This window comes from Vigna angularis, chromosome 4 (genome assembly GCF_016808095.1).
Source record: "Vigna angularis cultivar LongXiaoDou No.4 chromosome 4, ASM1680809v1, whole genome shotgun sequence".
Lineage (NCBI taxonomy): Eukaryota > Viridiplantae > Streptophyta > Magnoliopsida > Fabales > Fabaceae > Vigna > Vigna angularis.
The window spans coordinates 40861047-40884677 of record NC_068973.1 but is presented as its reverse complement, the minus strand read 5'-3'; the positions used below and the strand labels follow the sequence as shown (position 1 = coordinate 40884677).

Genomic DNA, 23631 nt, shown 5'->3' with positions numbered 1-23631 from the left:
AAAACTAAATTAGAAAAATCAGAATAATAAAACTTAAAAAACTTATAAACCTATATTAAATGGTCATATAACTTTTACAATAAAGACAGTGATTAATGTCGTTAGACTTGTATTAAATGGTCATATAACTTTTACAATAAATAGTGTTAATTAATGCTGTTCACTTTGAGCGTTATCTTTTAAATTAATTTATTTGTGGCAGCTTGCTAAAACAAAAAACTACAACACGCCAATAACATGACAGGTCAACAAACTTTCTGCATCTGGAATTTGCATTTTAAAATTTGTTTATAAAGATAGAGGGCGCAGTTGTTAGAAATATTTTCGCGTGTAAGGAATAATTGCTGGAGTCAACTAAATGGTGACAACATTCTGAGGACTAATTTGTTTAAGTAGGACTGAGTAAATCTACATTCATTGTTAGGGTTCTGGAACAGATTCCGTTCACCGTTATTGCAAGCAGATGGCGAAGGGAAAACATGCGCATACCCGTGCACAGGGGAAGAAGTGGTCAACATTTTCACTATTTTTGTGGATGTTTTTCTTCCTCACTCTTATCCTTGTTGTGCTCTTCGTTCTCGGCATTGTTTATATTCCGACTACCGATGACGATTTTCCAACCGCGGATCTCGCAGCCTTCAGGCGCAAGACCTCTCAAAGGTGATATAACTGTAAATTCATTCTGCTCCGTTTGATTTCGTTTTAGACGAACATGTGTTTAATAGTAATTGTTGCGCGGTGAAAGTTTGGAGGAAAAACCGGAGCAGTGGACTGAAATTCTCTCCTGGGAGCCAAGAGCGTTTATCTATCACAATTTTCTGGTCAGTTTTCGTCATCTACTTATGGATCTGCCACTTCTTGTTCCTTAATTTATACTTTGTGCAGGGCTAGAATTGCGCTTATGTGAGTATTTTAAACTTTTGTCGATGCGAGACCGCGTTTGTAGGTCATGAATTTTTTTGTTGAACCGGTGAGATTGCGAATGTTTCTTTCCTTCAATGTTTTCCTGGATTATCAAATTGTTCAAGCATAGATTAGAGTACTAAGTCTATGATGGTGCGTCCGTATCAACTATACAGGAAAATTGATGTGTTCCAATTCTTAGGTCGGTTTTGGAAAATTCATGTGCTCCAATTCTTAGGTCGTTTTTTTTTGTTTGAACAGTTGAGATTGCGAATAGTTCGTTCCTTCAATGTTTTTCTGGATGATCAAATTGTTCAAGCATAGATTAGAGTGCTAAGTCTATGATGCTGCGTCCGTATCAACTATAAAAGAAAATTGAGCTGTTCCAATTCTTAGGTCGTGTTTTTTTTGTTGAACCGTTGAGATTGCGAATATTTCGTTCTTTCAATGTTTTCTGGGTGATCAAACTGTTTATGTATAGAATAGAGTGCTAAATCTATGATGCTGCGTCTGTGTCAACTATCAAGGAAAATTGTGGTAATCCAATTGAAATCTTTACAATTATTGGTTAGGCTTTGGAACGACTGAGTTATAAGTGAGATCTTCTGTGTAGTTTGGGATAAAAGAAAATTCTGGTGTTCGTGTGTAATGTTCAGATTTTTGGTTAACTCAAACTTGCTGAAAGACTTAGGGTTTACTCAGATATTTTGTTTTACTGCTGTAAATTCTTGCAGTTGCAAACTCTGTTGAAATTTATATTTTATGCAAATGTTAACTTTACTTATCATTTGAAGCAGTCGAAAGAAGAATGTGAGTACTTGATTGAACTTGCCAAACCTTACATGGTAAAGTCAAGTGTTGTTGATAGCAAGACTGGGAAGAGTACAGAAAGCAGGTTTGATCTTTTGTGTTGTGATTTTAATGGATCCAATAATTGTGGGTTTCATTTTTGTACACTTTTTTTAGAGTCTAGTTGCAATTAATTAATCTAGGTGTCGCCTGCTTGTAGGGTTCGAACTAGTTCAGGAATGTTTCTGAAGAGAGGAAGGGACAAAGTTGTTCAAGATATAGAGAAAAGAATTGCTGACTATACCTTTATACCTGTAGGTATGAGTTTTATCTCTTTCCTTTTATTCGTTAATTTGAATTCATTAGCTGGATATGTTGCTTAGCCATAAAAAAGGTATTGGTATACCAATTGCTCGCATTTTAGGGTAAGTAGAACTATTGTGTTTTACATAAAAGCTCTTGAAATTATGCATCTATCATTAAACCTGAAAATCATAATTATCTTAAGGTGAGTTTTCTTGTTATCTGGCATTTTGGTCTGTTTTGCTACTCTTCCCCATTCAGAATGGGAGTTAAGATTAGGATTCAATAGAATTTATGAAGTGGGGATGTTGGAGTTAGTTACAAAGTAGTTACAGAATTAGTTTGGTGATTGGACATCACTTTAATAGTTATAGTGATAGAAAGAGATCTATAAAGACTTGTTGGCATTTAGAAACTGAGTTTTTTTTTTTTTTTTTTTGTAGAAAGTGAAAATACTTAGAGGAGAATTCTCCTCTTTTCATTGCTGTCATTCAATATGTAACAACTGAAGCATTATTTCTCTTTGTTTCCTTTTCCGTATTCACATCTTTCTCTAAATTCCCATGTTCTGTTTATAGGTCCCTAAATTATTGTAGCAAAAAAATAAAGTTTCTAAGAGTGAAACTAGGAGGATATTTCTTCTTTTGAAGAATTATTTAATGCCTTTGATTGTTGTTTTGGAAAAGCGTAATAATATTGTGCGAAAAGGAAATTGTTCTGTATATACGGGATGGAGATCATAGTATTTTTGAATGTCATGATAATGTTGTCTCAATACGTTTATTTTTGTTATAATCAGAGATTCATGACTTGGGAGGTCCTGGCAGGGTTTGGACACAGGACTCAGATGAACCTATGCCTTGCTGGACTAAGGCCCACTGTGTATTAATACATTATGCATATGTATTTGTCAAAACATTTTATGTTTGGTAATAGCATTTCCAATCCGTGGGCATGATTTGACTATTTATTTTTTCTCATTTACTATTGCTTAAATTTATCATATTCAGAAAATGGAGAAGGACTTCAAATTCTTCATTACGAAGTAGGGCAAAAATACGAGCCTCACTATGATTACTTCCTTGATGAGTTCAACACTAAGAATGGAGGCCAACGTATTGCTACAGTTCTTATGTACCTGTAAGCTGTCATTGTCTTTGCAAATTATGTTCTTGCCTGTGGTTTCTAATGGATTTTAGATTGAAACATGATATTTCCCTTCGTTTTTTTTCTGCTTCATCTGCAGTTCAGATGTTGAAGAAGGTGGTGAGACTGTATTTCCTGCAGCAACTACAAATTTTAGCTCTGTGCCATGGTGGAATGATTTATCCCAATGTGCAAGAAAGGGTCTGTCCGTGAAACCAAAAAGGGGTGACGCTCTGCTATTTTGGAGCATGAGGCCTGATGCCTCATTAGATCCATCTAGTTTACATGGTTAGAAACTCTTCATAATTGTCACCAGATGAGCTGTAAATACAGATTGTTACTATAGTGCGTTAAGTTCAAATTTATCCATATTTTACCACATTCAATTATGAGCCATTTTTCTACATTTAGGCTCTGCTTGGTGTATGCATTTGCTGCTGCGTTTATTTTATTCTTCTGCATGCTTGCTCTATTTCAGGCCTCTGAGAAAATTATAATGAATGTGTTATGTATGAACCATTGAGAATATTCTTGCCATCTCATTCCATAATTTTTTCTTGCCACTTGTGGAAATTAAAAGCCACACGACACATTGTTCTATTCTCACAATTTCTTTTGGTTCCAGGAAGGCAATGACTAGTAAATTAATTTAAATTTTATCATTGCTTCCAGGTGGTTGTCCAGTAATTAAAGGAAATAAATGGTCCTCGACAAAGTGGATGCATCTCCATGAGTACAAGGTTTAAGCCATCGTCTTTGCAGGTATTCCTAGACACCAATTATGAATGTATTCTTCTCTTGTAAATAGTCACATGATCTAAGATAACTTTGAGATGAAAATTCGCCTCCCCTTTTTCTAGACCGGACTTCCCAATCATATATAAATAATATATTTGCTATGTACCAAAAAAAAATAGTCCAGGGAAGGTCAGCCATTGTTTCTCCAAAAACAATTTTTTGCTGTATATAAGTAAAACAACCATTGTTTCTCATCATATATATGAATGTTCACATACTAGCACCTACCTTACTGTGGTTGTTGGATCATTGAACCTCCTCAGTTGACACATTTACTGAGCACATGATGGTTTTATATTTGCAGGATTAATGTGGTATACTGAGTAATTCATCGCTTTTTTGGACTGGAGAAACACAGGGTCAATGCATTCATATTAACCTCTTATACCTGGTGATGTTTTCCTTTGCTCAGGTGCGCCAGTTTTCTTCACATGTATAATACAATCATTTGCTTTTTCTTTCCCATGGGTAGATAATTTGGCGCTGCCAAGGGAAAAAAGAGTGCTTATGATTAATGATTCGAGTTACAATTTTTATAGTTTTAATAGAGTTTTCGAAGGGAAGATGTCTCTAGGTAAGAGGCTCACTAGGGAGTGATGTGTGGAATACAAGTAGAGATAATTTTGTAATTTAATATAGTGAAAGGATAGTATATTGGTCATAGAGAAGTTTTTGAGAATGTGACGTGTTTCAAAGAATAAAAAAGAACACATTTGGAGAAGAAACAAAGTATAGTTTGTAAAAAAGTTTATTTTTCCTGCAGTATTGGTGTAATTTTTATTATGTGTTGTTTCTTCTTTTAACTAGTTCGTCATCAACTCAACATGATATAATCAATCTCATTTATTAATATGACTGTTGTGTTGCACAACTATTCATTATAGTTGTGCATATGTAAAATCACATTCACATACTTTAATCGTTATAGAATTGATTATTCTCAATTTTATTTTAAGCTATTGTTAAATTCTAAGGTGACTGTTAAATTTTATTGCAGAAACTTTAGATGCTTTTTGGGTTACAACTGGGTATCTGAGCAAAGGCTAGCGGACTATCCATGTAACACGCAAGCCTTGTGGTTGTCAGTTTGCATGTTTTTAAGCTAAAAAATGAATGCGAGTTTTTAAAATTTGGTTTGCATTATCTGTATTAAATGAGTTTTACCCGCCACATACATGGAAAAAGAAAAAGAAGTCTGATACTAAAATCCAATATATTAGGTTTTTAATTGTGTTGTTAGAGATGGTTTCACCAACAAAAAACTTCATTCGCATTCAACTTCCAATTATATTTTAAATAGTTTTTCTTAGATTGCCTTCAATTTAAAGCCCTAACTCACCTCCAGCATATGATATGCTACTTTGATTCTGACAGAAAACATTTCTTGTCTCATACAAAAATTAAGGCAATTTTTTTGTTTGCATGTGGTATAGTAGATATAATGGACAAAGTTTAAGAGAGTGAAAAATTGGAAGAACCTAAAACATCATGGATGAATTGAAATATGATTGACTCATTGTTATGGGTTGTTTTGGAATAATCTTATATTTTATTATGTAATTTAATATTTAATGTACATTATATTTGAATTTAAAATTTTCTATTTTAATTTAATGAACACTTAAAATGTGTTTGAAGTATATTAAAAATATTTTTAACCATAATTTTTGGGTTGCAGGTAAGCTTCCATATCATTTTTCCTGAGTATGGATTATTGTTATAAACTCAAGCGCATATTCAAATTCGCTTATGAGATTCTTATCAGAGACAAAAGGTGTAAGGACGACAACCTAAAATGAATATCTCAAAAATTAAGGAATAATATTGATATCAAATAAATCTATATTTACAGGTATTATCTAATTTATTAAGATATTTTTAATTTATTTGACACTCTTTTAAAAATTATATAAGTATAAATAGTTTATTATTATTTAATGTTGAAAAGGATAAAATGTGTATCTTTTAATATTATATTTTTTACATCATATTTTCTCATTTTTAGATTTTTTATAAAATTATTTAATAAATACATCATTTTTAGACTTTTTATAAAATTATTTAATAAATACATAGGTGGGTTATAAAAGTATATTCATTGCATAAAATACATAAGGATAACATACATAGTTGAAATTTCACTTTGAGATGGAAATGATTATGAATTTATTTTGGAGTCCAGAAATATCCTATTCCGTTACTATTTATAATTGAAAAATTGTACAAATTCATTTACTTAAATTTATTTCCTTAACTGCAGGAGTTTCGTAAAATTTTATTTTTTGTAGTTTTTATAATATTTTCAAAACTCTTACTGTATGACGTAACTTTTAAAAATTGTATAAAAACAATCTTAAATTAAAGTGATGAACGAATTAATTTATCTTATTTTGATCTGATCTGGTGTAGATTTGTAAAAATAAAAAAATGAAACGGAGTATTTGTCATGATAATTTAATTAATTTTTTAATTTATTTAATTAACGTAATTAAAAATTTATCATTTTTATAAAATAAATTGTCATAATTAATAATTGAATTTAATTTAGAAATGTTACAAATTTAAATTATAGTATCACCATTCATTTTTATCATTCAACTAATACAATTTTTAAAAAATTAATCTTTTAAAATTATTTATTTTAATTTTTAATTTTAGAAAAATACTAACCCTTGCCAAACGGTGAACATGCAACCCATTTTGTTAACTTAAATATTTCAAACTTACATTAAAAACTAATATTATATGAACTAGACGTACAAAACTTAAACAGACTATTTAAAAAGATTTTTATCATTTTAGACAGAAATGCAAGAACGATGTGATCTCCTTTAAAATTTACTAAAACGATACAATTTAAAAAAAGTAAAGAAATGGATAGAAATTCAGAAGAATGACTTAAAAAATTATGAAAAAAAAAATTGCAGTCATGTCAATTAAGGAACCATTTATAGTTAGTTATCTTAAGAAAAAAGAAAGTTGTGGTTTACCAATTTGTCTTATTATATAAACAAAGAAAAAAAAATTCATAACTATCTTGAGTTCACTTTTGGATTAGATGATTTATCCTTTCACCAAATACAAATAAATCTATTATTTGATAATAATACAAATTACGTAATTGCACAATCTTTTAAATTATCTAGGCTATTATATAAAGAAAAAGAATCACTTTTTTAAGATCACTTTTGGATTGTATGGTTTTTTATCCTTTACTAAATAAAGATAAACTTATTATTTAAAATAATATAACTTGGGTAACCACACAACCTCTTCTTACCTTAAAAATAACTGCAAATCTTCAATGATTCCAAAATTGGTATAGCTCTCTCACGACGATACGATATTAACAGTGATAGTTGTAGAATGCTGGGGGTTACATCGTATATGAGCATGATGGAAACAGGCAGTGAATGGTAATAATAATGTAATGGCAGTTACAATATGAACAATAAAAAAAAAACAAATAATGGTGGTAATGACAGGGATTAGGGATTGTATCAACAACAATTATTGTAACGAAGATGGACTATCAAAAGAGGATGAGGGAGATCAATTATCCTATCTTGTTACATTCAAGACAAAAAATACACCACCAATAAAATAGGATAAACAATATGATATTGATACATTAAAACAATTGATTATAATAAAATAGAATATCATTATGTATCACAACTAACATCAAACTAACCAAATGAGACAGAGGCAAGTGTAATTTAACTGAAATGTTAAGGTGAATGTGTAGTCAAATTAAAAAGGCAAAATACAAAATGATTATATACAAGAAAAGGTTAGCATCACTGCTTGAGTAAAGCTGACACAATCAGTTAAGATGATTTTCACTTTACAAACAAGGCCTAAAGAGACTCCAATAAAAAAAAGTAGGTAGCATGATTGTTTTGTCATGTGAAAAGATGGAGAGGAACCAAAAACGACATTGGAGGAAATTGCTAAAGGAGATCTCTAACGTTTTTAACAATGTCAAATGTTTAGTTCACGTAGCTAACATCACCTAGGGAAATATGACTTATGTTTTTCCGCAAGGACTTCTAAAGTAGAAAAACAAAGAAAAGAGATGATTTTTTCTATAAGTTAAAATTTAAAAAAACTATATGAGAAAGTTTATACATAACCTTTATAAGTTATTATGGAGTAGTTCGTTTAAATAGATCATTGACTTTGTTGTTGTTTAGTCTCTCTTATTTTATTATTTTTGAACAACTTAGAAAAATGAAAAGTCAAATAAAAAATAAAGAGCGAAAATTGATAAAAGAACAACTAGTATTATGTAAATGCAGAATGATGCACAGATGTAGACTTTTACTAATCCAATAATAATCTACAGATATGAAAAAAAATAATAGCGAAGTAATTTGACAAGTCGAAGCTGCTTACAAAATATGAATGCAGTGCCCTCGTCAAAAATTTGAACGCTTTGAGAAAGAAACATTCTCACTACCAATTCTACGAAGCTGGCTCAAAATCTCATCGAAGTCTACAGGGGGTTCACATGAAAAGTGCACCTGCTCCCCTGTATAGGGATGCTGAAACCTACAAAAACAAAGGATTAACCGCAAAACCTTAACAATCTTGTTATGAAAAGAGACGAGAAGCAAGGTTTAACGCGTTAATAGGCTTCTATCGTCTCACCCGAGTGTCAAAGCATGAAGGCAAGGCCTATCTAGCCTAGAAACCATTTGTACAATTTTTCCATGCAAACTGATGGGAGTTCGGGGCCTTAGTAGTGACAAGACCATGCTTTTTGTCCCTCCATACACCTCATCACCGAGTAAAGGAACTCCCAAATACTTAGCATGAGCACGGATCTACAAAAGTAAATAGGGATCGTTTTGGGAGGTAAATTGTTAGCAAGTTCTAGTGGAATCATATCCTTCAAAATATCAAATGCAATTACAGATTTTTCTTCAAAATATTGGTATCTGTTATTCATATACAATTGTGTAAATATATAGGGTGTCCTTGGATTTTAGTTGGAACGTTCAAATCCACTTCCAGTTTACTTTTCTGCCAACATGTTTGACACATTTTTTCAAATCCAGTTAAAGGTAAAATTCACCTTAAACTCTAATTGATTTAAAAGCTAAAGTGAATTGCTTTTCTTCAAACTCAACTGAAGTTAATTTCCTAACTGAAATATAAAGGCAGTTTTTGTAAAAGGAAGAAAGAAAGGACAGCAAAGCTCGACTTAAAGTTCCACCAGCAAAATCAGCTAACAAGATGTGAAAGACCCTGTGCTGACAGCTCTCAGATCTCCCAAACTGCCACTTCACAGGGAATTATGCAAACCTTCTATTAAGACTATGCAAAACAGATAAATGGCCATCCAAAAAGAAATTACAATTCCAAATCACCAAATGCAGTACAAAGTAATACTAGAATCATAAATATTTTCAGTCCAGTAGACTAAAAAAACAAACTCTCCTTTATTGTTTTCTCCAGTTTAAAAGATAAATTCCCATGCGGAAGATTCGTGTGTTTTAGATAGCATGCAGTGTCTATACATCTTCAAACGGTTATAAAAGTTGACTGAAAGCTGTTTGGGCAAACCACATGGGTTCAACCTAGGTAAACTAGTATGTAGTATACGAGCTCACCATCAAGAAAAAATATGTAATTTACCCATGCATCATTTCTCCGAAGTTATGCGTCATTAAGTACCTGATGAGTGCGTCCAGTTTCCAACTTCCACTCAACCAATGAACAACTTCCCCCAGCAAGTATCTCAATTACTCTGTACCTGAGATATGGTAAATAATAAATTTTAGATGAACACATGCTCCTGGTGTAGGACTAGCTATAATAAAACCTTATATATACTTGTTCTCAAGGGCATCTTGCCACTTAATGGATCACACAAAGTGAAATACTAAATGATTTTAGTTTTGATTGATTTTTAATGGATCACACAATTGCTAGTCACACAAGTTAAACTAATTGCCGAGATCGTGTGAATTAAATAATAAAAAATTAATTCCGTGTCGTGTAAATATTTGAAGTATTTTATGTAAATTTATATTGATATATTCCAAATTTCACAAAAGTCGAATATGATCAGAAGCAACTAATATAGTTCACATTAGTTAGCAAATAACCAAAATATTAATTAAGTGTATCAGGACCATAAATCACCTACTAGCAGCATGACGGGCATTTCTAGAATTGGCTGGTCCAGCTACAGCAGTCATACGCAACCGGTTATTAAGATCACGGCCAACTGGAACCTCAACTCGCCCAGAAACCGGAGTGGGTACCCCAGCAGTGAGACTAACATAAACCCTCTTGATGGTGCGTTGCTTAAATTGCTCGGATAATTTCATATGTGAATGCTCATCCTGCAAATCATACAAATTTTTCAACGAATAAACAAAACTTCCTTTCCTTGCTAAAATATGGTGCTAATGCAAGGTTTTGAGAAAGTCCAAGAAACACCTTTGCAACAACAAGTAACCCACTTGTGCCTTTGTCCAATCTGTGTACAATCCCTGGGCGAATTGATGACATAGACAATATAGAATGTGATCCTTCATAAGAACTTGTCATGGAGCCATAGCTATTAACCTCGTCATCAGAATCTTCTGTATCTGAAAGAGATTCGTCTTTAGAAAATTCAACATTTGGAAGATTGAAATGGTGAAGAATGCCATTGACAAGCGTCCCCGATGTATTTCCAGGAGCTGGATGCACAACCTAGGTAGTAGACCAAATAATGAAATTGGCAATTTCAGTATTAGCTGCTAATAATAATGCCTTGTGAATATTTACATGATTAGAAATTGGAGTCAAAAGGATAGATAACTTCACAAATCTTACAAGTCAGGTTCGGAATTACCATGTGTGCAGGTTTATTTATGACTAGAACATGCTCATCTTCATAAACTATATCCAAAGGTATATTTTCTGGCACAGCCCTCAATTTCTGCAACTCCGCGATTGTGCATTTGATCTGATCCCCAGCTTTGACGTTGAAAGAAGCCTGCTCAAACATTAATTAAAAAATGTAACTTAATCTGTATAGTTCAAAACAGTTAAAAGTGGGAAGACTGGACAACGATTAAACCTATCAAGGGAAAATGAAGGAATCCAGCTATTTCAAATGAAAAAAAAAATTATGATCGCTTAATTAAGAATTGTAATCCCTGCAACTCTGAAATTACCAAACAAATAGCAGTGTCAAAAATAAAGTCAAGGGCTTGTTTTTGTGAATCATGTAGGAATGAATAAATCATTTTTCCATTTTGACTGTCATGTGGAAAATAATCTTCTAAATAGATTTGTCTCTTGGTGTGAAATGTGTATTTTCCACAAAATATTAAGAAAATGGATTTCTGAGTACTTAAATGCCCAGATTGATTATTTAATAATTTATTAGTATAAAATTATAAAAGAATTCCATACTTATGCAACAATACAAATGATTGGTCACGATTCTAAGAGATTGTACACTTCCCATTTCAAAACACTAAATCCTATTGCCGTAATTATGTTGCCGAATGTTCCTATGGCTTCGTCTTCATCTAGTTGCAGAAGTAGTCAGTCATTTTTCAATCCAGCACGATGTTAAATTTTGATTTAATAGTACGTCTTAGTTAATTTTATTATTAACATAGCCATTCTATTTTATTAGTTTGTCAAAAAATAGAGTACATTAAAAGGAAAACATATTTCATTTAACTAACAACAGTCAGGTAATGAGTGTGAATATAGGCATACTAATATACATAGGTACAAGGATGGACACTGAAGTTTCTATGTGTGCAGATATGGATTCACGGACGGCTCTCTCCTAAAGAAGGGATTGTAGTATAGTACCTAGTCCAAGCTCTACTAATTGTGATCCCAACGTAAGAGTCCTGAGTAATGGTGATTCCTTAAACTCTCCGATCGCAGCAAAGAAAACCAGCATTACAGATTAAGTTTCAATTTCGAATACGCTATCATTACCGAAAGGAAGCGCCTCCAATATCTAAAACCTGGGAAACGGAATATTCTGTAAAATTTAAGCACTGCACATTTTCTATTCAAGAATAAACCACGCATAAACAGGATATCTTCCACAACAGAAATATGCAGATTTAAATCGTTGCACAAATTGCCACAAATTAACATTGAAACTCTTTTTAAGAGAAACCAAAAAACTCGCACACACAATCCGAGTTGATCATCCACAGGTAATTGCAGTTTTTCTTAGTATTGTACAAAACCGACGTTACAACAGGTTCAGAATCTAGTGCATGAACGCGACTCTGAGATTACCTTATCAACGACACGACCATTAACATGAACGAGTCCCGATTTGATACTTGATTGAACGCGTGCTCTACTAATGCCGTTGATGCGGGAAGAGATCCAACTATCCAGTCTTAGTTTTGCAGATCCTATTGCGCTATCGACAGCCTCCTCCAACCGCACACCGGAGAAGTTCAATTTTCTATCTCCATCGGAGTCTGAGCCTCCGGTGAAACCAGAACCAGCGCTCGCTGTGGTAGAACGAAATTTATAGCTTGTAGCATAGAAAAAGAGTGAAGAAGAAGGTAAGGTACGAAACTGGAAATGGAACGCAGTGGATGTTGAAACGCGGCAACATCCACATGAGTGAAACGATAGCATCTCTATTCGATCAATCTTGGTCACTTTTCAGTTGCAGGGTGGGATAAAAACTGTGACAGAAAAGTTGAAACGACGACGTGTTAGTGGTGTTGGGCCTGAGTCCATAAGAAGAAAAAGGAAGCGGAACCCTTGTGGACTGTTGCGCATAAGTAAGGACCCGCCGGCCCACTTTATATTAAGTATTCCTCAATAAAAATAGAATTATGTTTAAGTAAAGACAGTTAATATTTTCTAATATTTAGAAAAATTAAAAAGTATTTATTAATATTTTTTGGATTAGACAAACTGTGGTAATAAAACTTCAAACCTATCTATAATGTTTTTATTTATAAATAAATTAAAAATAAATATTTATTAAATACTACTCTCTCCGAATATAATTATTAAATACTACTCTCTCCGAATATAATTAAATAAAATTAATTCTTAATGTCATTTAACTTAATGAATTTTACTATCTCAAATAAAACAAAATAAAATCATTAGACGGTGCTTTGGAATGATATACAAAAATACATTAAAAGTAATTAAAAATTCTTCATATTTAAATTTTCCATATTTTTGGAAAAAAGAATAGAAGAATCATATATTAGAAATTGTAATTTTAGTTTTAAAAATAAGGAAGACGTAACAGCACCTTCTAATGCTATGAATAACAATAGTTGATGACGTCTTGATCTTTTAAGAACAAGGAATGGCCATTTTTCCGACAGAAAATCAAACTTCAAACCTAAATTCAGATCACGTCCGTTTCCACTCATTCTCGATGGTAGTATCTCCTTTATCTTTTATCAATATTGTCATTTTCTTTCAGCCACATATATTCCCAACAAGAAGAAAAGCACCCATAGAGCTATATATTTATATCTGTGTTTATATATATATATAAGTTTTCACCCTCTTGGCCACAAACAAGAACATTGAATTAATTGGAACAGGAAGTTAATTAGTTATTAACACACTGTTCTGACGGTCGACTGTTCTGACGCATTTGGGGTGCACTTCATAACCACATTGGAGACACTGGTAGGCCCAACTAGACCCTTGTTCATCGCACACACAGCAGATAAAGGGTCCTCCACCGTTCCCATCAGACACCAAATTCAGGTCATGCCGATGACCTTCGTGATAAACCAGAGCCGGAAGATCCTTCGCCTCTTCCTCAAGCTTCTTTTCCAGTTCCTCCACTTTGGCGTTCGTGAAAGGGTACGCGTTCTCTTGGTACAAGTTTATCAAGCTCCTACCATGCACTGTTATTGTTTTACCATCAGGACCTACGATCACCAACCATGGAATCCCTTGCACGTTGAAGTGTCGAACGAGGTTCTTCATCTCGGAATCACCGAAAGGCAAAGCTAACCAAGGCATGCTGCTGTAGTGTGACTCAAAGGATGCTTTGTCACGGTCGCTGGATACCAGCACAACTTCGAAGTCTTCCTCTCCCTTCTCCGCTAGCTCCTGCTTAATCTTCTCGTAAACGGAAATCATTTTGGGAGTGAACTTGGCGCATGGCACGCACCACTCGGCGGAGAAGTAGAGTGCAATTGTTTTACCCACTAGAGAAGCGACAGGTACCTGTTTACAGAAGCAACACCCGTCACGCGGAACAGAAACAGGATTCTCTGCATGCACTTCAAACAACAAAACTTCGTCCACGTGCAACACAAACTCTATTCCCATTCATGGATTCTACCAACATTTTTTTCTATAACTATATTAAACTAAGTTATTATTTGATAAAGTCAGAGAAAAGGTTTTATGACAAACATAAAAAATACAACTTTTTGCTCCTACTATGTTGCAAAAAATTTGCAATACGAGAATTAATATCGTAGAGTTACTTTAATTATTACTTTAACGTGTATAATACATTGATAAATATTAATTTTCATACAATTAAAATCGATTAAAACAAATTTTCTACAAAAAATATATATTACAATTAAAAGTCGTGAACACTATATTACAATATATAAATTGTATTTAGACTTTAAATTATGTTACATAATTATTTCAAGTTTCTTTGCAACCATCTTGAATTAATATTGAAATTCAACTTTAACATTACGATTAAGGAGATGAAGTACAAAAAGTGGAAAACAGTGGCATGCATGCAAGGTGTCGGTGGTAGAGAGTGTTAATTACCTGTTTAAGGCCAGAGTGAGTGTGACTCAGAACATAGTCTCTATGCTGGTTTGACAGCAAATTAAGGAGGGTCTGGTTTTCACGCTTCACTTTGTCTTCCTTTCGCAGCTGCTCCAACCTCTCGTTACAGAACGGGTAAGCTTCGGCTCCGTAACGGTAAATAAGTTCAACCCCGTCGCGAACTGTTCCCTCATCTTTACTATCCTCTGGTTGCAACAAAATCAAGCACGGAATGGCTTCCACCTCATACTTTCTGGTCAACCATTTCTTCGTTTCCAAATCAGAGAACGGTATCGCTAGCCATGGCATGTTTCCGTAGAAGCTACTGAAAGCATCCAAGTCTTCGTCAGAGGACACATACACAATCTCAAACTGAGGGAAACGGCTTTTCAACTCCTCGTAGATTCCAACTAGGGCTTGGGTGAATACGCGGCATGGTGGGTACCAATTCGCACCAAATAATAGCCCCACTACTTTCCCTTCAAGATCACTGACCTTCACCTGCGTAAGATGCACCGTTTCCAACAACCTCAACTTAACCAAACAGCGACTTTCAATATGTAAGAGCTTCATCTTTTCACTTAATTTTGTTAAAGAAATTATCTAACGTAATAGGTTATTTTATATTTACGTTAAAAATATTTAAAAAATATAACAGACACTAATATATAATAGATCGTATATTTATTTAAATATACGAATATATAGACTTGAATAATCTCAAATATGGATCCAAAATAAGCTACGACCAAGTGGAGTAATTGAAGTTATCGAATTTGACGCCTATAACGATCATATCTCAAGTAAATTTTATCTCTCAAGAGGAATATTAGCAGAAAAAAATATCTTTTCCATGAAAGAATTATAGTTTTGAAGAACTTCAGTTTAACATGACGAGAAAAAGCTTGCACGAAAATTCTAAAGAAAGAAACAACGCATCACGTGGATACGTGTTCGTACGTGTCGCTTGCATAACATAGTCTAAGACCATGCCGGACAACGTACGGCTACCTTCCAGCGATGACCATGTGTCTGGTCTGCGAGGTGTCAATTTACTATGGGGAAATGGGAAACGAAGATAAATGAATATATATATATATATATATATATATATATATATATATATATATATATATAATATCTTACAAGGGAAAGGATAAGAACGCATTTTTCTTAACACATTCCTCAATGTACCATCTATTATACTCTGTAAAGTTCGCAATTAATTGACATGTTTTTATGAAAACATAAATGCGACACTTTATCTTAATAAGAATTCAGAGATTTATACGAAAGCAAGTTGAAATGAAACACCGACAAAGGAGTACCGAGTACACGATGATATATAAAAGCAAGGGTACATAACAACAGAAAGAGAATCCATTGCTATCCGAAATGTTAAAGAGACGGGCCACCGAAATGGCCCAGTGTTTTATTTTGTAGGGGGTAATGGGCCACGTGTATAACGCAAAGCCTAATAGCTTGACAACGCTACAGGAAATGTTTAGCTGACACATGTCCTTCGATTCAATCCTTGGTCCTCCATCACACACTGATAAGGACTACAAATATTGGACATGTGTACCTCGTGAATGCTTTTCATCTATGATCCAACTAATCGAACAACTCCGTAGCCAACAAGAATATCATCACCATTCATTTTTAATTCCATTTCCCACTCTTAAAATAACCAAATTTGGGTTCAACAATCACTCTTAAATAATTCCATGTCCCACCTTTCTACAAAAAGCGAATGAAAAGAATTATCTTTCCATAGTCTGATTGAGTAATATCAATTTTACTCTCAATAAACTTCTAAACATGTCTTATATTTATCATTTTATCCTTCAACTTCTTTGTCTTTTTACAAAGTTAACTTTTAGTCTAAAGAAGCATTTTCGTCCGATTTCTTAGTTGAGCAACTTCAAAGACAGTCAACCTTAAAATTTAAACAACAGTTTTTTAACCAATTGACTATAGTAAAGCAACAGTAGTTTACTCAAGCAACCGTTTTTTATGACCCACTTATAATTATGTACAACGCTCCATTGACGGTGCCTTTACTTTACGATTAAAGAAGAGTTGAGTAAAAAATTGGCTTCATATCTCAATTTCTTTTGCACTTCGTGTAAAAAATACCCTTTTTACACATAATCCATTCTCTCTTTCGTAGAGTATATCACTTATAAAGATGCTATAACTCAGTGGAATCGTAAGCTTAGTTTGTTGGGGATGGTTTCATGAACTTAAAAGAGTAAGGATTTGACCACTACGGCACTGTTCAAAGCAAGTAGAGACAGCACAAAAGGACTTTCTTCTCTCAGCTTATTCTTACCCGTTTATTTAGGCGGGTAAAGGACTCCGACGGGTCGGGTTCTTACATCCCCTTAATGGTTCTCAAGTAGTAATAAGTGGATTTACCCATCAGATTCATATTTAAAGAAGAAAAAACATATATGAACATATTCTGCATGCAAGTTTACAGCTAAACAGAGAGATCATAACTAACCAGAGCTAGTTTTTTCAGTTTGAGAAGTTGCATCCTTTAAATAAGACTAATATGATAATTGTTTTTAAACCCTAGAACATGATTTCTGTGGAGGAAGATTAGCACTGCGACAACTAGGTCCAATCCCTTCATATTTTTGGGGTTGCAAATATTCTTAGTTATGATATATAACAGATAAACATAGATAAATCCAGAAATCTTGGTTACCTGTACAAAACTCTACAAGAAAACAACCGACACATATATGCTGGGTGGGTGTTCACTGAGCATGCTTAACAATTCTTTTAAAACACATGAATGGAGAATTTTTTACAGATATAATAAGCGTAACTAAAAACACATTTTCTTTTTACTAAACGGTTGAACAAAAACACTACGCTCACCCGCCACCAGCATCTGCGGCAGCAACCCACCAAACATGTTTTAATTATTTAAATTAAGCAATTCCAGAAAACATTGCAAGACTAAATCCTTGCCACCAGACGCCACAGCGAAGAGCTTGAAATAAAGGAAACTGAAAGAGAAGTAGAGAAAGTAGGATTTACATAATCATATATTACCACAAATTATTTTCTCGTTATTATTATCCTTAAATTTCTAATGAAATCTTGATATTTTCCGCGGCTAAGTACCAAAGTTGGAGGGCCATGATAGCAAGTCTGTGGAAGCGTATAAAGCACACAGATGTTAAATCATATCAAGATCAAGACAATTTGTAAAAGACGAAAACTGACCAGTGACCACCATCTCAGCCAAAAGTGAGCTAGGAGCATTCTCTATACTATTTTTTTTTTCCTTTATACAAAGAATATGCTATTTATCTTCAGCTATATTACTCGAATAAGTCTCTGAATAATTAACTCTGACAAACAAGTGATTATGAGAGAGATAGAGAACCTGAGCCCCAGTTGGAGAAAGAAGATAATCACGATCTTGGGAAGCAAGGAGATGTGAGAATTTGCCGTTGTGAGAATTATCATTCACCACAGCTTGAGTTTCATCCTTCATCACCGCTCTCATCACTTTCTCTCTCTTTTTTCTTTTTCTTTTTCTTTGTTTTGTACTGTGTAACAATCTAGAGATGAAAGCACCGGGAGGAGAGTACGAGCGTTCTCATACACTCGACACTTATATTCATTAGAAATAGAATCATATTCTTTCCACATCATTACATCCTATGCATCCACAAATCACACACCAAAACCTTCACACGTAGCATTCATCTGCGCCCCGGGATAATACCAGCCTACACCGCACACACATGGGGAATGATGGTGCAGCCTTTTTGATTGCGCGATGTCATCCATGTGCAGTGGAGTCAGCGAAGGGATAACATAAAGGCCACGTGTATGGTGGTGATTTTCGAATGGGTTATTATTAGTTGCTGTATCTTCTGGCCACCGTGATATGGAAGGTCCGTGTTGTCATAAAAGACTTTTGAATTTGAATAAATTGATGATGCCGAATACGGCAAAACTCTTCTTCCAACACCTGTCACTCCTTTAATTTCCTTTACTTTTCACTCCTCACTCCTCTTTCTGCTCAAGCTTTCATGGCCTACCTTCTTCCGTACATTGTTATTTGTTTGTAACGTGTGAAATCACACTTTCCGTTATTACACAACATTTTTCACCTTTTAATTCCACGTAAAAAGTTTCTAAAACGTTATATGTGATCGGTGCGTTTCAAATACACATACCAATCAAATAATATAATGTTAAAAAATTGTTAAAAGAAATTATTAAAATATCATAATCCTAATTACATTCCTACCATTTTTCTTTCTAATTTTCGAAAATAATGTTTGCCACCTTTTGTTTCTTTTTAGAACATGGGTTTTTAGAAAAAGAAAAGAATTTTAAAATAAATTTTAATTAGATTCTCTATGATGAGAGTAAAATGTAAGGGATGTTACAAGGCCTAGAGGAAGATCAGGATCCCAATTATTTTTATTCTTAATTTCTGAATTAGTATATAAATAAAAGTTTATTTTTAATTTTATATAGTTCACACTCAAATATTTTTATACATTTATATTGATACTTTAAAAAAAACTAAGATCCAAATATTACACTCTTATAAGACTATCTTATAAATTTTAGACCCAACACAAATAACTCATTTAAATGTTATATATAGTCACCTTTTACAAGATATATAAGTATAATTATTTATTATAACTTTTCTATTTATTGTAAGTAACTAACTTAAGTATTAGAGTATTTTTACATACTCTTCCATCAAGTTCATTTCATTTTTATTGACAAAAAAACACACATCCATTAATAATAGATAACGCATCAGTGAACTTAAGCTTCCTAATATACCTATGTTTAATAAAAAAGACTTATCTACTTCTAAATATATTTCGAGCAAAGCGTGAAAAATAAAAATAAAAGTAATATCTATATGCGAAAGGCATTAATAAAATACACAATTGATTAAGATATTATTTTGTATTATGTTTGAAAAAAAATAGATAATGTATTCGATTATATTATCTATTTAAAACTTTTATACAAATGTAATTTATTATATGTTTCGAAAGTAACACGCATATTGACTATTAAATGTCATAATAAATTATAATGGCAAAGTATTTATAAAAAGTTTATGTAAATACAATATATCTAATAAAATGAATATAATTACCATGGCAACTTTAAATAAATATTTATTTATCTTTCTTTCACTGTATATTTAATTTTTAATCAAGTATTTCTTTTTTCTTTTTTCTTTTTTCATCGCCTATTTGTTCTCTCTATTTTTTTCCCTTCCAAACAACATCAAAACTAACCCTCTTTACTGCCAAACGTTTTTTTAGTGAAAATGACATAAATTAGTTTATTTTGGCTCAATCTCTCCTAGGTCAAAACTATATTAAGATTTAGTCTATTAAAAAATTAAAATTTTCACAAATTAACACGGCTTAACGTCAACCTAACAGAAATGATCAGATTAAACCATTTTAAAAAAAGGAAGAAGACTATATTAAACACACAAAAAAAAAACATAATAAAAAAATAAAATTAAATCAACCAAAAAAATACTCTGACTAAATGTATAAGTGGGCTTAATTTTTAATACTAACTAATAGAATTTTACTTTCTTATTATTATTAATTTTAAATTTTAAATTTTCGTCTTCAAAATAGTACACTTGTTATTTTATAAAATACAGTAATATAATATACTCTAAACCACTCAAGTGATTGTTTTTATGCAATGTTAAAATGTTTACTTAAACGGACAAAATATAAGTCTATTATTTTGTATGGGTACAGTGAGTTTTTGGGGAGACTTAAGTCCAACCGTAGAACATCCGCCATTGACATTTTCCACCTCTTTCTACATTCTACAACTTATTCTTATCCTTCTTTCTTCATCACTGCTTCGACTTGTGCCCTATCGATTCTTAGGTTCAAGGAAAAAAAAAGAAGGAGAATGCAACGCGTGTCTCTTTCATGTTAGAAACGTGTAATCGAATGACGCGAGCAATGAGTTTTTCTTACAAAAATTAGAGAAAATTCAGAAAAAAAAAGAAAAAAAAAAGAAGAAAAAAACGGACAATGTTCCTATGTTTGATGAACATGACGACAATTGGACAATTAATGAATAAATTAAAAAGGCGGTTGGGAATGATTTCTTTAATGAATAAAACTAATAAATATTTAAAGGATTACAAATTTATCCTTATACTCGTATCGTATTAATCTCAGTTCATATTTATTCTTCCTAACAAAAAGTACATTACATTTATATCAACTTGGTATCTCACAGGATTAGCAATTCAAATTAATTCTACCAAAAGATAACTGAAATGCTGAAAACTAACATGTCTATTGATAATAATAATTTACAAAAGTTATTACAACATTTGCAAGTAAAACATTTAGTTTAGTTGAGCTGTCATTAACGAAACAGTTCACATCTTGAAACCATAATAGGAACTTATTACATTACACATTCCAAGACCTAGCAGGTGGGAACTAATTCTCCAATCTCCAAGAACGATTTCGCGTGTCAAACTTTTCTGCCTGTACGTTTAGATGTGAACGTGATTTTCAAATTTGTTAGGATATTTCTTGCAAGTGTTGTCACTTAAGAGTGATAAACACTCAAATGATAGGTGCTTAAACGATAAAGTAGTCATTGGAACTAGAAAAACTTAAGACCAAATAGTAGTGTTCTCGTGTTACATTTTGCTTAAGTGAAAAAGTTGTGTTTACATAAAAAGTTTTGCTTATAAGAGATAGTTTAAGGATTGTATGTTGAGAAGTAATAATTTTATTTTTATGGCCAACATCATTCTGCACTTCCCTTCTTCTTTTTATTTACAATTCTATCCTTCTCAAAAATAATCTTTTGTTTTAAAAAAGTTGACCCATTTAATGATTAAATTGAAGCAGCAGTCCTACACGCCTTCTTTACTGAGTTCAGTCTTACCGCATTTCAGATCATTTTGTAAACTCTACACCTCTTCCTCCTTATTGTTTTTCCCTTTCTGCATTTCATTTCAAGCTCACATTTTTTCCCTCCCGCACTCCTCCCCTCATCCCTCATCCATCATCACTAACTTCATTTGTTTTTAAGTTCTTCTAGCGAAGTGGTCTCCACTTCCTCCTTTATTATCTGATTTGGTGGTTGTGTGGCTGTGTGGTGTTTAGTGCAATAGTGTAGAACTTCTTCTCAGAGAGTTAACTTCAAGCTTTGGATAGATTTCCTTAAGGTCATTGTATGATATAACAGAGTATATGATGCATTGAGTGTGATAAAATGCTAGATCTGTTGTTATTATAGAATTTGTGTTTGATACGCGTTGATCTGTGCTTGTTTCGTTTTTTATATCTCTATTTCGTTTTTTATCTATGTTGAGCGAAGAAATTGGAGCCTTAACCATACTTGGGATTGTGAATGAGGCCTCGTCGCACATGGAAATACGGCTGGGAGGGATCGGAACCGCACTTGGAGCTGCAATTGACGAGTTGCCGCACTTGGACCTGCGGTTGGTGTTCAGTACTTTTGTATGCAGCCGCACTTGGAACTGCGGATGAGGCTAGCCGCACTTCGACCTGCGGTTTACGGTGGCTGCACTTGAAGGTGCTGCTGGCGTTTTTATGGTTTCTTTTATTACTTTATTTTCCTTTATTATATTTAATTAAATTTATATTTACTTTGTTTTAAATTTATAAATTGTATTTCCTTATATTATTTATTGTTTAGTATTTTTGATATTTTTTATAGTATTAAATTTGTTTAAAAAATATATGTATGAAATATTATGCTAGTATATTTAATTTAGTTTGGTTAATATTTTATATAGTTTTTTTGTTAATATTTTATATTTATATATTTTGTTTATTTTATTTTTATGTTATATTTTATGATTAAATAATATTTAATATGTTTTTGGAATATCTTTTCATATTTTTTTATTTGTTTGTTATTTTATTTTAAAGTAAAACAATAAGAAGAGGGAATGGGGTGCATGTAGGGCAACAGTGAGATTTAGGCTTGCTAGTGGTTACAAAATCATTAACTCATCATTAATTTTTATTTGACTTTAATAAATGATTTAATAAATGAAGGACAAATGTGTAAAATGGGAGGTGCAGAAGGAAATAAGTGAGGTGCACGGAGCATTGCTCTATATACTATGACCACTTGATGAGCTATGGACCAAGTTGTCCACACCTTGATCTATTAAGAGACTTTGTTGGACGGTCGAACTACAATAAAATTAATAAAAAAATAACCATATTAATCTTAATTACTAATCGAAAGTTTATCCCCAAATATATCAATACATATTCAAGATCCATGTAGTTGATTACTTTTTATTAGGCATTTATTATTTTTGGGCATATATTACTTTGACACAGAGAAAACCGAAGCCAAAGATGTTGACCTAACTTAACATCAACCCTATAAACTGAAACAGATGTATTTAATGTTATATTAATGATATGTAAAAGTGTATGATAAATTAATAATGTTACAAAAAATATATATTTTTTAAAAATTTGTTCTTTCAGGATTAAATATACTCTACAAAGATATTTCTTCCAAGCGTTGTTTTTTTCATTACTCGATATTTGTCCTCATTACTCGACGCTCCTCCTTCGATACTTGAAATACTGTTGGAAGTCCCACATCGACTAGAGATAAGGTCAATTCATAGTTTATAAGCGGGTACAAACCTCACCTTACAAGCCGGTTTTGTGGAGTTGAGTTAGGCTTAAACCCACTTTCTAATATGGTATCAGAGACATGGTTAGAGCCTATTCTAGCGAGTTCTATGTGGACATTCTATTCTTCTATTCCACCCGCTATCAGACCGTTATCGGACCACCCAATTTCTACTATCACGCACGAGATGTCTATAATACAAAAATGATTTTTACAAAT

General features: G+C 32.7%; 3 protein-coding genes across 8 annotated transcripts; 1 reads left to right on the top strand and 2 right to left on the bottom strand.

Moving 5' to 3' along the window:
• The first annotated feature begins 268 nt into the window (after positions 1 to 268).
• Positions 269 to 5751, top strand: LOC108340895 (probable prolyl 4-hydroxylase 3). Of its 3 annotated transcripts, none has more exons than XR_001833263.2 (9): positions 269 to 660; positions 746 to 821; positions 1701 to 1798; positions 1913 to 2010; positions 3006 to 3135; positions 3242 to 3429; positions 3814 to 3903; positions 4244 to 4351; positions 5618 to 5751. XR_001833263.2 is itself a non-coding variant. In XM_017578461.2 (8 exons), exons 1-7 carry the CDS (start codon positions 464 to 466, stop codon positions 3885 to 3887), a joined length of 861 nt encoding a protein of 286 aa, XP_017433950.1. In that variant the 5' UTR covers positions 269 to 463; the 3' UTR covers positions 3888 to 3903; positions 4244 to 4701. The 3 variants fall into 3 exon arrangements, 1 of the variants encoding a protein (XP_017433950.1); XR_001833262.2 differs by lacking the exon at positions 5618 to 5751 and adding an exon at positions 4937 to 5224; XM_017578461.2 differs by lacking the exon at positions 5618 to 5751 and having other exon boundaries at positions 4244 to 4701.
• A 1378-nt stretch (positions 5752 to 7129) lies between these two features.
• LOC108341145 (RNA pseudouridine synthase 2, chloroplastic) lies at positions 7130 to 12614 on the bottom strand. Of its 4 annotated transcripts, none has more exons than XR_008248302.1 (8): positions 12217 to 12614; positions 10793 to 10936; positions 10393 to 10650; positions 10093 to 10295; positions 9622 to 9700; positions 8593 to 8768; positions 8338 to 8486; positions 7130 to 7308 (listed from the first exon to the last, which is right to left on the bottom strand). XR_008248302.1 is itself a non-coding variant. In XM_017578800.2 (8 exons), exons 1-7 carry the CDS (start codon positions 12568 to 12570, stop codon positions 8361 to 8363), a joined length of 1347 nt encoding a protein of 448 aa, XP_017434289.1. In that variant the 5' UTR covers positions 12571 to 12610; the 3' UTR covers positions 7154 to 7308; positions 8338 to 8360. The 4 variants fall into 4 exon arrangements, 3 of the variants coding, with proteins under 3 accessions (XP_017434289.1, XP_052732025.1, XP_017434288.1); XM_017578800.2 differs by having other exon boundaries at positions 7154 to 7308; positions 8338 to 8493; positions 12217 to 12610; XM_052876065.1 differs by lacking the exon at positions 7130 to 7308 and having other exon boundaries at positions 8209 to 8486.
• A 779-nt stretch (positions 12615 to 13393) lies between these two features.
• LOC108343319 (probable nucleoredoxin 2) lies at positions 13394 to 18450 on the bottom strand. The gene is made up of 3 exons (XM_017581527.2): positions 18122 to 18450; positions 14716 to 15216; positions 13394 to 14145 (listed from the first exon to the last, which is right to left on the bottom strand). The coding sequence occupies exons 1-3, from the start codon at positions 18242 to 18244 to the stop codon at positions 13513 to 13515; spliced, it is 1257 nt and encodes a 418-aa protein (XP_017437016.1). The 5' UTR covers positions 18245 to 18450; the 3' UTR covers positions 13394 to 13512.
• Between the last annotated feature and the right edge of the window lie 5181 nt (positions 18451 to 23631).